Source organism: Coregonus lavaretus (assembly GCF_964263955.1).
Source record: "Coregonus lavaretus genome assembly, chromosome: 3".
Taxonomy (NCBI): domain Eukaryota; kingdom Metazoa; phylum Chordata; class Actinopteri; order Salmoniformes; family Salmonidae; genus Coregonus; species Coregonus lavaretus.
This window is the reverse complement of record NC_139990.1, coordinates 28,892,343-28,909,627: the sequence shown is the minus strand read 5'-3', so window position 1 is coordinate 28,909,627 and position 17,285 is coordinate 28,892,343. Positions and strand designations below refer to the sequence as shown.

Sequence of the window (17,285 nt, the reverse complement as noted above, 5' to 3'; positions counted from 1 at the left end):
CACAGACTGTCCAGGAGTTGGCGGATGCTTTAGTCCAGGTCTGGGAGGAGATCCCTCAGGAGACCATCCGCCACCTCATCAGGAGCATGCCCAGGTGTTGTAGGGAGGTCATACAGGCACGTGGAGGCCACACACACTACTGAGCCTCATTTTGACTTGTTTTAAGGACATTACATCAAAGTTGGATCAGCCTGTAGTGTGGTTTTCCATTTTAATTTTGAGGGTGACTCCAAATCCAGACCTCCATGGGTTGATAAATTTGATTTAATTGATCATTTTTGTGTGATTTTGTTGTCAGCACATTCAACTATGTAAAGAAAAAAGTATTTAATAATATTATTTCATTCATTCAGATCTAGGATGTGTTGTTTAAGTGTTCCCTTTATTTTTTTGAGCATATATTAAATGACTGCATTTTCATACATTTGATGACAATCTTGAAGGCCATTCAAAAACAGCGTGGGACATGATCCAGGAAGTAGGTGGGACTTTCATATCGTATTCAGGTCATGAACAGAATATGTTGCTGCTCCAGTCCACAGATTGTTTATCCTAGTATGACTGTCTAGTAAGACTTACTGCCTTTACACTGCACCCTGAAACATTTGTGGCTAAATTAGTCTTGAACTATAACAAAGTGGCCCTCGACTTCATTCAGCTTGAGCATTCCAAACAGTAACAGGACACCTGTTGACTTGACTTGAAAATGAGCAGAGGGTAGGATTGAGCCACAGTTTAAAATACCTACCTTAGCTTTGCCATTGCCCTTCACAGGGAAAAGGCCACCCTCATCTTTGTCACAAGTTATAATGCTTCAGGGCTTCACAAAGACAGGTAGGACCAGATTGACTGTTAGACAGTTTTCTCTAGTCTAAGACCCCCCCCCCCCCCCCTCCCAGCCATCTCAGATGTCTGTTTAAAATGTCATAACCTATTACAAATCCCAACATTGGATTAACAAACTGAAACCTTTTCAAATGTATCAAAGGAGCTGTGTCAACATCTATAAAATCATCTAATTACGTGCAATTCAAGATTATAAGGCACAGGCAAGAAAGGTTCATACTATTTTGTTCTTGCATCATGGCTTGCTGAGAGAGATGCCTTTGCAGACTCAGTGAGCCATAGCCAAAACAGTCTGGTATGGAACGTATAGAAAATGCTGCCGGTGCGTTGTGTAAGCCGTAAGTCAACTCGTACAGTCATTAAACAAAACACGTTTATCTGTGTTGTCATTGGGGGTAGAAAAAAAACTGACAAACTGCTGAGAGACGGAGTGAACACTCCCACAATAGAGGGATCATCATTTACATTTTAGTCATTTAGTGTCCTCACCTGTCTGGTTACGACACACCACTGCCAAGGTCCTGTTGTCAAAGGTGATTGAGCGTTGGTTACCGTGGTAATTATCCAGACTGTTTCTGTGCGAAGTGTGCATTTTCAGTTGGCGACAGGAATTTGGTTGTAAAGGACACTAGTCCACGCTAAAGGCCATTGACTGGCATGATTAATAACGCATACTGCTCTTTCCATGACATAGACTGACCAGGTGGATCCAGGTGAAAGCTATGATCCCTTATTGGTGTCAACTGTTAAATCCACTTCAATCACTGTAGATGAAGGGGAGGAGACAGGTTAAAGAAGGATTTTTAAGCCTTGAGACAATTGAGACATGGATTGTGTATGTGTACCATTCAGAGGGTGAATGAGCAAGACAAAATATTTAAGTGTCTTTGAACAGGGTATGGTAGTAAGTGCCAGGCACACCTGTTTGTGTCAAGAACTGCAACACTGCTGGGTTTTTCACGCTCAACAGTTTCCCGTGTGTATCAAGAATAGTCCAACACCCAAAGGACATCCAGCCAACTTGACACAACTGTGGGAAGCATTGGAGTCAACATGGGCCAGCATCCCTGTGGAACGCTTTCAACAGCTTGTAGAGTCCATGCCCCAATGAATTTAGGATGTTCTCAGGGCAAAGGGGGGGGGCGGGGGGGTGCAACTCAGTATTAGGAAGGTGTTCTTAATGTTTTGCAAACTCAGTGTATAAGAGTTATATAATGACTATAACTATAAACCACACAATAGTAGTGAGACATCAGCATGTGACGTTGATTGAAATGCCAGGCATAGGTCCACACAGCAAAGTGAAGTTTTTACCGAAATTCACACAAGCAGGGACAAGATGGGTATGTGGAAGCAATCTTTGCAGCCAAGCAAGTGCAGCCAAGCAATAACGACACACATAGTATATATATATATATATATAGAGATAGATATATATATATATACTCATTCAAGGGTTTTTCTTTATTTTTACTATTTTCTACATTGTAGAATAATAGTGAAGACATCAGAACTATGAAATAACACATATGGAATCATGTAGTAACCAAAAAAGTGTTAAACAAATCAAAGATTCTTCAAATAGCCACCCTTTGCTTTGATGACAGCTTTGCACACTTGGCATTCTCTCAACCAGCTTCATGAGGTAGTCACCTGGAATGCATTTCAATTAACTTTTCAAAAGTTAAGTTGTGGAATTTCTTTCCTTCTTAATGCGTTTGAGCCAATCAGTTGTGTTGTGACAAGGGGGGGGGGGGGGGGGGGGGTATACAGAAGATAGCCCTATTTGGTAAAAGACCAAGTCCATATTATGGCAAGAACAGCTAAAATAAGCAAAGAGAAATGACAGTCCATCATTACTTTAAGACATGAAGGTCAATCAATACGGAACATTTCAAGAACTTTGAACGTTTATTTAAGTGCAGACGCAAAAACCATCAAGCGCTATGATGAAACTGGCTCTCATGAGGACCGCCACAGGAATGGATGACCCAGAGTTACCTCTGCTGTAGAGGATAAGTTCATTAGAGTTACCAGCCTCAGAAATTGCAGCCCAAATAAATGCTTCACAGAGTTCAAGTAACAGACACATCTCAACATCAACTGTTCAGAGGAGACTGTGTGAATCAGGTCTTCATGATCGAATTGCTGCAAAGAAACCACTACTAAAGGACACCAATAAGAAGAAGAGACTTGCTTGGGACAAGAAACACGAGCAATGGACATTAGACCGGTGAAAATGTGTCCTTTGTTCTGGAGTCCAAATTTGAGATTTTTGGTTCCAACCGCCGTTGTCTTTGTGAGACGCGGTGTGGGTGAACGGATGATCTCCGCATTTGTATTTCCCACCTTAAAGCATGGAGGAGGAGGTGTTATGGTGTGGGGGTGCTTTGCTGGTGACACTGTCTGTGATTTATTTAGAATTCAAGGAACACTTAACCAGCATGGCTACCACAGCATTCTGCAGCCATACACCATCCCATCTGGTTTGGGCTTAGTGGGACTATCATTTGTTTTTCAACAGGACAATGAACCAACACACCTCCAGGCTGTGTAAGGGCTATTTTCCCAAGAAGGAGAGTGATTGAGTGCTGCATCAGATGACATGGCCTCCACCATCCCCAGACCTCAACCCAATTGAGATAGTTTGGGATGAGTCGGACGGCAGAGTGAAGGAAAAGCAGCCATCAAGTGCTCAGCATATGCGGGAACTCCTTCAAGACTGTTGGAAAAGCATTCCAGGTGAAGCTGGTTGAGAGAATGCCAAGAGTGTGCAAAGCTGTCATCAAGGCAAAGGGTGGCTATTTGAAGAATCTAAAATATCAAATACATTTTGTTTGTTTAACACTTTTTTGGATACTACATGTGTTATTTCATAGTTTTGATGTCTTCACTATTATTCAACAATGTAGAAAATAAAGAAAACCCCTTGAATGATTAGGTGTTCTAAAACTTTTTACCGGTATTGTATACATATATTATAACTGGATTATAGCTTCCATCCAAACATCATGAATGATATATATTTATGTCATAGTCTACTCCATTACACTCAAAAGTTACTTCAATTTCAACAAGTGAATGCTAGCAATAGCTATTCTATGTCTGTCTTAATGAGTGTTAGCAAGCTAATAGCACACCCTGCACACAAACATTTATATTTTTAAGGGGTATGCAGTAGGTTGATAACAATATCACCAAGGTATGTTGTATCAGACATTTCAAACAACATTCCCAGCTAATGAGAAAACAGTCATGGTATTAAATTTAAGAGAATTAACAAGATTTAACAAGGCACCCTTGGGGTTAATTTAAATGGGCTCCAATGGGAGATTGAGAGATTTTTACATCCGTACCCCAGTATGACCCACGTGACCGCAGTGACTGTGACTCCGTGAGGGACTATGAAAATCACTAAGTACAGTTGTGGACACGAACATGTTTGTTTTTTAAAACCCTGTACTGTAGTCCAGGATTTTGTGGCATCGGTAAAATACGCTTGAGTGGCACGTTAGACATGCATTGCGGAAATTGTTCTGTCAATACCGCGACGTGACCTAACTTTTTAGTGCCTGCAACTGCAACTGCATGGTACATGATTGATGATTGACAGATCAGTTACTCAAGTCTTTCATTTAACCTCGGTTGTCTTTCTTTATCTCTCTCTCCCCATGTCTCTGATTAATTGAGTGAACGCTCGTAGGTCCGGGACAATACCAGTATCGCGATACTCTAGTATCATGGCAAGGAAACAAAACATGAAGCCGATTTAAGTTCTTTAGGAAAACAGCCCTAATGTTGGAAACAAACATCATTATGATGTCATCCAGTCACATTTATTTATTTTCCTAGCTATAGCACACAATATTTTACATACAGCAGGTTTTTAAAGGACCAAAGAGTTTGGTCTGCTTCTTGTTGCGATACTGGTATCGTCACAGCCCTAGAACACTGTCACTTCCATCATGTACTCACGCCTCTCCACTATCTCCACCTCCCTCCCAAGTGTCAACCTCCAGCCAAGCACTGCAGGCTGGAAATGTGCTTACAAATTTCGTCTTGCAGTCTCAGCATGATACGTTCAGACTGTGCACAGACTTGTGTAAAAGAGAGATGAACGGAACAGCGGGGGAAAGAAAGAGAAGACAATCATTTTCCCCCTTCCACCACCCTCCCTCCTCCTCTCCCGGGCCAGGCTGTCAACTCAGCTCTATCAGATCCACCAGTAAACAAAAAGGTCAAACTTGAGGTAAACGAGAGACGAAAAGACAAAAGACGAGGTGTGGCAGCCCAAGCAGGATTCAACAGATAGATCGCTTGGTTTAAAGGTGCTAACATAAGAAAGAAAAACAGATAACACTGTGCCAAGATTATTATGCCCCTGATGCTATCTGGATGGGTATCTTTCATTCATGTCATACAGTGGGGGAAAAAGTATTTAGTCAGCCACCAATTGTGCAAGTTCTCCCACTTAAAAAGATGAGAGAGGCCTGTAATTTTCATCATAGGTACACGTCAACTATGACAGACAAAATGAGAAAAAAAATCCAGAAAATCACATTGTAGGATTTTTAATGAATTTATTTGCAAATTATGGTGGAAAATAAGTATTTGGTCAATAACAAAAGTTTCTCAATACTTTGTTATATACCCTTTGTTGGCAATGACACAGGTCAAACGTTTTCTGTAAGTCTTCACAAGGTTTTCACACACTGTTGCTGGTATTTTGGCCCATTCCTCCATGCAGATCTCCTCTAGAGCAGTGATGTTTTGGGGCTGTCGCTGGGCAACACAGACTTTCAACTCCCTCCAAAGATGTTCTATGGGGTTGAGATCTGGAGACTGGCTAGGCCACTCCAGTACCTTGAAATGCTTCTTACGATGCCACTCCTTCGTTGCCCGGGCGGTGTGTTTGGGATCATTGTCATGCTGAAAGACCCAGCCACGTTTCATCTTCAATGCCCTTGCTGATGGAAGGAGGTTTTCACTCAAAGTCTCACGATACATGGCCCCATTCATTCTTTCCTTTACACGGATCAGTCGTCCTGGTCCCTTTGCAGAAAAACAGCCCCAAAGCATGATGTTTCCACCCCCATGCTTCACAGTAGGTATGGTGTTCTTTGGATGCAACTCAGCATTCTTTGTCCTCCAAACACGACGAGTTGAGTTTTTACCAAAAAGTTATATTTTGGTTTCATCTGACCATATGACATTCTCCCAATCCTCTTCTGGATCATCCAAATGCACTCTAGCAAACTTCAGACAGGCCTGGACATGTACTGGCTTAAGCAGGGGGACACGTCTCGCACTGCAGGATTTGAGTCCCTGGCGGCGTAGTGTGTTACTGATGGTAGGCTTTGTTACTTTGGTCCCAGCTCTCTGCAGGTCATTCACTAGGTCCCCCCCGTGTGGTTCTGGGATTTTTGCTCACCGTTCTTGTGATCATTTTGACCCCACGGGGTGAGATCTTGCGTGGAGCCCCAGATCGAGGGAGATTATCAGTGGTCTTGTATGTCTTCCATTTCCTAATAATTGCTCCCACAGTTGATTTCTTCAAACCAAGCTGCTTACCTATTGCAGATTCAGTCTTCCCAGCCTGGTGCAGGTCTACAATTTTGTTTCTGGTGTCCTTTGACAGCTCTTTGGTCTTGGCCATAGTGGAGTTTGGAGTGTGACTGTTTGAGGTTGTGGACAGGTGTCTTTTATACTGATAACAAGTTCAAACAGGTGCCATTAATACAGGTAACGAGTGGAGGACAGAGGAGCCTCTTAAAGAAGAAGTTACAGGTCTGTGAGAGCCAGAAATCTTGCTTGTTTGTAGGTGACCAAATACTTATTTTCCACCATAATTTGCAAATAAATTCATAAAAAATCCTACAATGTGATTTAGTTGACGTGTACCTATGATGAAAATTACAGGCCTCTCTCATCTTTTAAGTGGGAGAACTTGCACAATTGGTGGCTGACTAAATACTTTTTTTCCCCACTGTAGATGTACAGTGTGTCCAAGGCCTGTTGCCCTATACGCATCTTGTTAAGATAGTGTAAATTCCTGAGTATTAAAATTCCCCAGAAACTCCAACCATTGTGTTTTGATAGGTCTGTCTTTGCGTGTGTTGGACTCTCTCTTTCGCCCTTTCACGCTCCCATCTCTATCTCTCCTTCTCTTAATATCTCACTCTCCCTTTGCTTGTCTATCTCTCTCCATCTCTCCCTTCCTTCTCCTCTCTGTTGGCAGAGGGAAAGCAGGATGAGGCTGTAAAAGCCAACAGTGGGTGGTGAAACAAACTGTCTCCAAACACTTGCCTGGCAACACCCACATCATAACAGGCCACTTACTGTCCCTGTCCTGGTGACTTAGCATTCATGTAGGTCAGACAGCCACTAACATTATAGGTTACTGAACTGCCCTTGTGACTTCTATCCGAATCCTTAGCTGAGATCTAGGCTATGCATGCACAAAAACTCTTGCATTAATCAAAGATTGATGTCAATGGGAGATTTGCTCAAAAACTTGAGTCACCCTTGTGGATCTCATATTCAGATTTATATAAGGATTCGGCCTATAGAATTGAGGTCAGAGACCCAGTTCCATTGGAGGAGCCAAATCACATGGTGAAAGGGTCAATAATAGTCTCAATGACAGAAACATGAGCTGCTCAGGTCTACCTGTGGCCTGAGGGGAGGCAGGGCTATTAGATATCCAGACCAGCACACAAACATAACACACGTGCACTGTGCCAACTCTGCAAAACACTACAGTCTGCACAGGATAAGTGCCAACATCTCGGTAGAATGGTGTAAGATAAAGCTTGACTGGATGAGTTGTGCTCAGTATATCCTAATGTTAGTATCTACATGCACCATTGTGACTGATATATGCCTGACAATGTCATTACTGAGGGAACATAAGGATGTGGCCATGTTGGATGTTGTAAGCATAAACAGTGTCAGTAAACTGTAAAAACAAGCCATAATGAATGATTGTGAAACCATTCATTGGTATGTTCCATGTTCTTCTGTGGAAGAACCAATGGAGTGTTATATAATGAGTTTTGCATGTGATCCAAGCCTTAAGGCATATTGAGTGGTGTGTGAGGCGTGCGTGCCTGGATGAATGTGTGTGTTGGCATGAAAGACCTCACTGTTCAGGAGCTGTCCTGAATGATTTTCAGAGGCACGCTGCGGAATGTTGGCTTAACCCACATGCCTCATAACCACGGCAACCCCAGCCACACAAGAAGCTACTTCTTTATTTGTAGAATTTCTTATAAAAACATTTCCCTCTTTTTTTGCTCACCTGTATTGTTTTCTGTTACTGTATTTATTAGAGACCTGAAAATTTGTATTATGACATGAGATAATGCAGATGGGAAGAGCTAGTAGCTACATGAGAGAGGAGCACGGATCCTGTGGCTGATGTAATGTATATAGCCATGGATCTATTGTGTTTCATCACCCTAGTCTCCGAGACCATTTCACTGCACTCACCCTTTCACATTCAGGAAGGGCATCGGCATCACTGTGGTGGAACTCATTCAGTGAAAGGTAGAAAATCAGGAAACTACACCGGGAATTGTCACTTTTTCTCAAAATCAGATTGTCACGTAATCTCTTCCTAAACTCATCTGTATTTCAAAACTTCCATATAAACTAATGATAAAATGCTTAGTAAGCGTCTAAAACATGTACATCCTGCATACTTAGGCTGAATTCCATTTCCTCCTTTCCCTCCTATATTCTTCTCCTCTCACACCGTGTTCTCACAATCTCTCACTAAACATTGTCATGAAGCCAATGGTGAAATACGTGTCCAAGACAAATCCAATCCAATTGCAGTCCTATTAAATGCCTCTATTCCCATTGTACTAGACCCCTTCCCATAAGACTCTTTGTCATGAATTCTATCACTCCTTTTACCATCCCCATGATCCCAGTATTCACACAATCTCTTACTGAAACCTTCTCCAACTCAAACCTTGCAACTAAACCAATGCTAAATTAAACCCCAGGTCAGTACTCACATAGGCGTCGGGGAAGGCTCTATACTTGGGCACCAGGTTCTTCTCAGGCTCTGGCTCTGGACTGAAGTGAGATCCTCCATGGACAGAGCCTCCATGGGGGGACCCCATGTTGAACAGTGGTGAGTTCAGGCCTTCGTTACTGAAGTTCCTCTGCAGACCCAGACCAATAGAGCCCACAGAACCCATACCACTCAGCCCCTGGCTGAGCTTGGACTGGGAGTCGTTAGCATTGGCGAACGACCTGTGGATGTCCAGAGATGAGCTTGTGGGACTGAGAAGGTCTCCTAGGGTAGAGGTGAAGCTAGGGAGGGGAGGGGGCCTGCTCATTCGAGAGTTGGTGTCTGTGTTGTTTCCGGTTAAGGAGCCAGACATCAGGGAGGAGAAAAGTTCGTAGCGGAAGGGGGTTGAAGGGTCAGTTCCAGTTCCGGTTCCAACTCCAGATTCAAATCCAAGTCCGCTCCCAGGCCCACCGGCCATACCCATACCAACCCCTGAGCTCATGTGGTTAGGCCCTATGTCCGGTAGGGAGCCCGTACGGAACAGAGAGGGCCGCTGGCCTGGGCTATGGGCCTTGCCATTCTCCTGGGGTTGATCCATCGATGCCGAACGATAGCTGGAGTAGAGGAGCGAGTTGCCCAGGCGCGAGGGGTTTGGAGACTGGTTGTTGCTCCCTCCATTTAGCAGTGGGGACGGCGAATGCTCTGAGGATGAGTCACTGCCCAAGGAGCTCTTCCTCACGACGATGCTGTTAAGAGCCGAGGCTCGGAGTGGGAGGTTGAGGCCTCCACGGCTCCAATGGTGGTTCCCAGCCTGCTGCTCCTGCTGCTGTTGGAGCTTCATCAACTCCAGAGGGGAGCGCATCTCTTTGGAGGCACCCCAGTTGAGGCCCAGGTCTGCGGGCAGGTTGTAGCGGTCGTTAGGGCCCTCCAGCGAAGACCCAGAGGGCACCTGGGGAGATTTGGTGTTGGTGGGGCTGGAGCATGGGGTATCCTCCACGATAGGGGAAAGGGAGGAGAAGATGGAGGGGATGATGGTCCCACGCAGGCTCCTCTGTCTCTGGAGCGGGCTAGGATTCATGCTCTTCAGGGTGTCCACCAGGCTTTCCATGTCACCGTGATAGGGGGAGCCCGGGTCAGGGGTCACGGGAGAGGAAGAGGGGGAAGGGTCTGAGGAGGAGGGGTCAGGGAGCAGCTCCACGCGTGTGGCCTTGTACACTCCAGAAAAGGAGTCACTGCTGCCTCTGCTGTAGTCCACGTCGTCAACGGTCTGACCCGCCGAGGAGAAGTTTGAGACTGGGAGCAACTGTGAATCACAGCCTGACTTTATCTTCTTTGCCACGGACTCTCCCGCCCTACTCTTTTGCTCTACCCCTCTTGCTCTCTGTCCTGCAGGTGCAGTGGCTAGCTCCTCCTCCTCCTCCTCCTCCTCCTCCTCCTCCTCCCACTCCCTCCTCCTCCCCCTGCCTGTTCCTGGCTCGCTACTCTCATGGCTCAGCTGAACTTCGCTCCAGTCGCTCAGCCAGTGACCGTTGCCAGGGGAACCAGGCATGTCCGAGGAGAGGGAGGACAGGCCAGGTTCCTGGAATGGCGGCCCGGGGGAGGTGAGGTGTTGTGTGTACACAGAGAGGGAGGGGGAGAGGGAGGAGTAGAATCCATTGTATGTGGACGATCTTGACTCATCCGACTGAGAGTCAGAGAGCCAGGACACCCCTGTGGGGTCGAAAGTGGTTTGCACCCCCTCATACCGGTTTCTCCATTTGTATTCTGGTGCAACTGGACCTAGGTCACTTTCAGTTCTATTGGGGTCAGTGATAGTGCTTTCACTGTAGTCCACACTGAATTCAGTGTGGTCTGTGGTGTCATTGTCAGTGACCCGGGAGACTTTGCGGAAGCCCTGTTTTGATTCATCCATGCCCTCGTGGGTGGGAGAGGGTCTTATAATGAGAGTGGAACGGTATGATTTCATCTCGCTGTCTGACTCCAGATCAGCCACTATCTGCTGAATTTCTGAATCAGAGCCCTCAGAGTATTTTAAAGTTGTACTGAAAACAGCTGAAGCATCCAGAGACCTAACAGGTAGGAGACAAACAGAATGACACAAGTTAATATGATCAATCATGGAAGTGTGTTAAGGACTGTTTTTTCAAGAGGTGGTGATTATCTAGGCGAGCTATGGAAATTATAGAGGTGAATTTTAGGTATGCAGAATTGGGTGTACTGTAAAAAAGGTTAACAGAAGCTAGGCTACATGTTTCACCAGCAGTGTGTCAATGACTGGGTTTTGTGGCATTGATTGGGAAATGTAACAGTGCTGGCCCAAAACTTTATACATCTTTTTTATGTGTATAGTTAGTACATTTGTATTTCACAAATATATATTATACATTGTGTGTTATACAAGGCGCAAAAAAAAATGCACACATAACTTACACACATTGCAACAATGTTTAACCGGAGATTAGTTTGTGTTTACAATGTGAATGAAGAGTTGCTGAAAGCTAAAGGTTACTTTAAGTCAACAGGTTTCAAATGATACCAGGCCAAACCTACTGTGATACTACTGTGGATGTAACCGTTTGTTAAATCACCTTTGAGCTTGAATGTCACAGGTTAACTATCAGGCAATGTTGAAATGACTTTGAAATGAATCACTATTTCTCAAATCGCCTTCAAATGTGCAAAGAGCTCCAAACAAAGTGTTACAGGTACATTCACTTTTGAATCCCAGTACTATTCCACAAATGACTTGAATAACCGTTAACAGCTATAGTAATCACTGTTCTGTTACAGCTCTCATGTTGGGAGAACTTTCAGGGGGTGGCATTAACTAATTAAGTGCCCTACCTACTCTTCACGGAAGGAATGGGTGATTACCAGGAGCACTTGGAGGTCATAAGATCAAACAATAGCACTGTGTTGTGATAACCTTACCACAAACCTGTTGGTGTACAACCTGAGCTCTCTCATATGTCAAATCAAAACACACAGAAGCCAGACATGCATTCCTCATAGGTCACTGTTGCATAATTACTATGTTTTGAAGTATGATTCATATGCTTTTAGCAGACGCGGCAAAACTTCTACATCTGCATTGCTTGCTGTTTGGGGATTTAGGCTGGGTTTCTGTATAGCACTTTGTGACATCTGCTGATGTAAAAAGGGCTTTATAAATACATTTGATTGATTGATCGATTTAATTGGATAGTCCATCTGTAGATGCTCTACAGCAGGGTTCTTCAATTCCGGTCCTGGAGGGCCGAAACTCCTGTTTTTCATCCTCTCCTTCTAATCAGGGGCTAATTCAGACCTTGGACACCAGGGGAGTGCAAATAACTACCATGTAGAAATAAAAAAGAAGTGTTTCGGCCCTCCAGGACCGGAATTGAAGAACCCTGCTCTACAGGCAATCTACAGACTAGTCAGTAACATTTCAACTATCTACTAACACTAACCATAACCTTAGCAAGAAGTCACTTATCAACATATAGTTTGTTGATAGTATGACAATCTGTAGACCATCTAGAGATGGACTATCCAAATAAAGTGTGAGCGACGCTTTAGCATTGACAGTGACACACATGTTTGATATGTGGTTCATTTGGGAATCGAAATCAAACCTGGTCCTGGGGCCTCAAAGGGTTACACTTGTTTCCCTTCCTAGCGCTCACACAGTTCATTCCTCATCAAGCCTTTGATTTGAAATCAGGTGTGTGAGTGCTAGGGCAAAAACTAAAATGTGCATCCATTGGGTCCCCAGGACTAGGATTTCGAGGGCACTGAACTAGCTCACCTGATTCAAGTAGTCAAGGGGCTTGATAATTAGTTGACAAGTTGAACAAGGTGTGCTATCTCTGGAATAGTTCAAATACATGGAAAGGATTGGGGTCCCAGAGGAGAGGTTAGAAAACCCCTGCTCTAACCGACTGAACCATTAGAACCACTGACTTATGATAAGATGAAGCAGAAGCCTTTGATTTAGTGTCCACAACAAAAATGTGTTGGTCTGTTCAAACATGCAGGGTCTCTCTCCAGGGACAGGTAAAACATAAAGTGCACAATATGCAAACTACTGGAGAGTGGAGTGAACACAGACGTAAGCGTCCTATCTATGTGTTCCAGACTAAACAGCAGTCCTTTTATGAGCCGACAACGAATGTTTACCTACAGTAAATGGAGTTAATCTATCCTCACAACTCCTACCTAATTTCATACTACCACTTTGGAAAAATTTGACAGCACATCACTACAACAATGTCATTCCGTAGCAGTGTATTTATTTTTCTAAACTATTTCTTTATCCCACTTTTCTCCCGTGTGTGTCTTGGTAGCCTGCTATGCCACTTCTCCAGCCCTGAGTTTCAGCAGGTAGCTCAGCTCATCACCACACCTGCACCCCGGGGAAGACAGAAGGGCCTAGCTACCACATACCACTGCACCTCTGCTGGAACATGCAGCATTAAAGAGCGACTACTCCTAAAAAGCAACCTATGTGTCATTGGTATGAGTCAAACATGTATTCTAGTGTCAAAATATAAATAGGATAATTTGTCATAATGTCAGTCTCGTCCAAAACTACGATTTGTGAGATGATAGGAAGAGATTGTATGTCATGGAATGAAGGTTACAGTAACAGTTTTCCATGGGTTGGGTTTATTTTAATCCTGCCCACATTCCCTCAGCCGGCAGTACCCAAGTAATCATCAATTCGGAGGACAGCTGCACGCGACCTGATCGTAATTCCCATGGTCAATTTGGTTTGACATTCGATATCCCTATGGGGCTAGTTAGGGACCATTAGTAAATTACACAATGTACTACATTTTAAAAGGTCAATAGGTCAACTTTGCCACGGTCGCACACCAGCCGGCTGAAGCTAATTGGCGAAATAATTTGGCTAACTCTTCCCACCTGCGAACACACACAAGAGATACCCACATCAAACCACACCCCGAAGTGCAGTTGCCCTTTAAATGTCAAATCAACAAACTCGCAATCATCTGCTCCAACATGGGAAATTGTGAATTCACACACACATGCTGACACACCTGTGCTGGCGGAGTGATGCCAGGAAAATAACCTCTCCCTCAACGTCAATAAAAAGGTAGGATCTTATTGTGGACTACAGGAAACAGAAGAGGGAGCATGCCCACATCGTCATCGACAGGGCCGCAGTAGATCAGGTCAAAAGCTTTAAGTTTCTTGGCATACACATCACTGATGACCTGAAATGATCTCACTACACCGACATTGTGGTGAAGAAGGGCAACAGCGCCTCTACAACCTCTAGCGGCTGAAGAAATTTGGCATGGCCCCTAAGACCCTCATGAACTTCTACATATGCACCATTGAGAGCATCCTGTTGGGCTGTATCACCACCTAAGATTTGACTGAGTTACAGTTCATATAAGGAAATCAGTCAATTGAAATAAATACATTAGGCCCTAGTCTATGGATTTCACATGACTGGGAATACAGATATGAATCTGTTGGTCACAGATACCTTTAAAAAAAGGTATGGGGCGTGGATCAATAAACCAGTCAGTATCTGGTGTGACCACCATTTGCCTCATGCACCGCGACACATCTCCTTCGCATAGAGTTGACCAGGCTGTTGATTGTGGAATGTTGTCCTACTCCTCTTCAATGGCTGTGCGAAGTTGCTGGATATTGGCGGGAACTGGAACACGCTGTCATACACGTAGATCCAGAGCATCCCAAACATGCTCAATAGGTGACATGCCTGGTGAGTATACAGGCCATGGAAGAACTGGGACATTTTCAGCTTCCAGGAATTGGGTACAAATCCTTGCGACATGGGGCCGTGCATTATCAAGCTGAAACATGAGGAATGGCGGCGGATGAATGGCACGACAATGGGCCTCAGGATGTCGTCACGGTATCTCTGTGCATTAAAATTGCCATAGATCAAATACAATTGTGTTTGTTGTCCGTAGCTTATGTCTGCCCATACCATAACCCCACCACCACCATGGGGCACTCTGTTCACAATGTTGACATCTGCAAACTGCTTGCCCACACGACGCCATACACGTGGTCTGCGGTTGTGAGGCCGGTTGGAGGTACTGCCAAATTCTGGTGGACATTCCTGCAGTCAGCATGCCTATTACACGATCCCTCAAAATTTGAGACATCTGTGGCATTGTGTTGTGTGACAAACGGCACATTTTTTAATAGCCTTTTATTGTCCCCAGCACAAGGTGCACCTGTGTAATGATCATGCTGTTTAATCAGATTTTTGATCTGCCACACCTGTCAGGTAGATAGATTATCTTGGCAAAGGAAAAATACTCACTAACAGGGATGTAAACAAATGTGTGCACAAAATTGAAGATAAATAAGCTTTTTGTGCGGATGGAAAATTTCTGGGAACTTTTATTTCAGCTCATGAAACATGGGACCAACACTTTACATGTTGCGTTTATATTTTTGTTCAGCGTAGTTTCTCTTGTGTAAATTCCCCCGGTGTACATATGTATAGATTGAATTTTGATACTGCTACAGTGCTATTTGGGTTTTTAATTTGATTCGTCCATCCGTTCTTGATTTCTTGCCTTTGGCATTTCACTGCACTGCTAAAACACCTTCTAAAATGTGTACGTGAGCAATAAACATTGATTTGATTTAGAACATGTTCCAATTGAAATTTTGGTACCATTAGGACTTTTATTTTTTATTACTCCTTTTTTTCTCTATGCTATCTGAAAGGTAAGGTGGAGGAAGAACATGAATCCCCACACACTCTTTGCTTGTTCTTACATTTTAATAGCAATGCATCAATCACTAAGAGATTTTATCAGGCTTCACTTTTGAAATTCAGCAGCATTCCAACAGCTGTTGTGCAGGTATTTATTTTCTTATGGCAGTATTTGTACCCTGGCTGCACCTGTGGATGTTTTTTCTTTAATGTACTACAGTACTTTGAATTGGGGCCTGCCTGTGTGCCTCCACATTCCACACAGGTCTCTCCATTCTCACAGAAACCATCTCTGGTACCACGTGCACAGCTGGTACCAGGTGTACATGCAGAGTGCCAGTGCAACTTTGGATTCAGAGTTACAGAGCAACACGATCCATTGGGATCTCAGTCATGACGTCATGTGAAACCGCCACCACTGTAGCTCAACATACTGGGATGTATAGTTCCCATAAGATCATTAATTTGGTCGGCGTTACTGATGTTCTAGAGCTGTACATTCTCTTCAGTCATTAAAGACTCCGGTATTTTGGCGACTAAGAAAGTATTTTTTAAACCTCCCGCTTTGGGCTGATGTGTCAATGTGTAGTTCACACATGCATCATCTATGAGCAGAATTATTGTCTTACCTCAATTAACTGTTTTCTTGAAGCTGTGCAGTGCAATTTTCCCTACATTTCCCCCCAAGTGGGCCAGCTCCCTATTTTTTAAACCTCCCGCTTTGGGCTGATGTGTCAATGTGTAGCTCACACATGCATCATCTATGAGCAAAATTACTGTCTTACCTCAATTAACTGTTTTCTTGAAGCTGTGCAGTGCAATTTTCCCTACATTTCCCCCCAAGTGGGCCAGCTCCCTATTTTTTAAACCTCCCGCTTTGGGCTGATGTGTCAATGTGTAGTTCACACATGCATCATCTATGAGCAGAATTACTGTCTTACCTCAATTAACTGTTTTCTTGAAGCTGTGCAGTGCAATTTTCCCTACATTTCCCCCCAAGTGGGCCAGCTCCCTAGCAATTTGAGTTCTAGCCAATGAGCTTCCGCCCGCACATTTGAGTGACAGCTAGCAAGCGGCATGCCCAGCGTTATCCAATGAGGTTGCAGGGTGGGCCCAACAGCTCAGTGGACGCAGCAGAGAGAGAGCAATGACGTGGCGCACATATCTACATATTTCGGGGACCACTTTTGGCTCGTGATTGCTACATTCAGAACTACTTGCTAATAAGAATACAAATGTCCTGGAGAATCTCTTTCAATTTGTCAGTCACCGCTGACTGTTTTTCTAACATGTTTTAGTGGCAAGGAACCGCATGCTGTCCACAAGTCAATATGCTTAGAGGCCTGGGGGGGGTGTGCCTCATATAATGGAGGTTTTCATCACAGGCCAAAATTGTCATTTTTAATTACAGGTAAAGAAATGTTGGTTTGATATCTCTTTTGAAAGTGCTGCCCTCATGTGGTGAACACCTATCAATGCCCATGGGTAATGCTATAATGTAAGGGGTCACAGTATGCTAATCAAGCTCTGTCCTAAATGTGCATTTGTTGTCAATTGTTGACTTTTCTTGAAAGTCTATCTTTTGCATGTTTCTGATTATTACTTCCTTCCTGATATTCATGGAAGAAAATGGAATATCATAGAAAATAAAGTAGATTCGTAGACAAAGAATGGATAGCGCCAATCACCAGATGATACAGT

At 43.9% G+C, this 17,285-nt stretch overlaps 1 protein-coding gene across 1 annotated transcript in view; it reads right to left on the bottom strand.

Moving 5' to 3' along the window:
• The window catches only part of LOC311107032 (beta/gamma crystallin domain-containing protein 2-like), a gene marked incomplete at its 5' end in the record, with an annotated part of 46,925 nt that extends 36,144 nt beyond the window's left edge, over window positions 1–10,781 (bottom strand). Inside the window, 2 exons of the mRNA XM_084149486.1 lie at window positions 8,871–10,255; window positions 10,352–10,781. Of these exons, the coding sequence (XP_084005612.1) occupies window positions 8,871–10,255; window positions 10,352–10,781 (1,815 nt within the window). The remainder of the gene's footprint in view (window positions 1–8,870; window positions 10,256–10,351) is intronic.
• Between the last annotated feature and the right edge of the window lie 6,504 nt (window positions 10,782–17,285).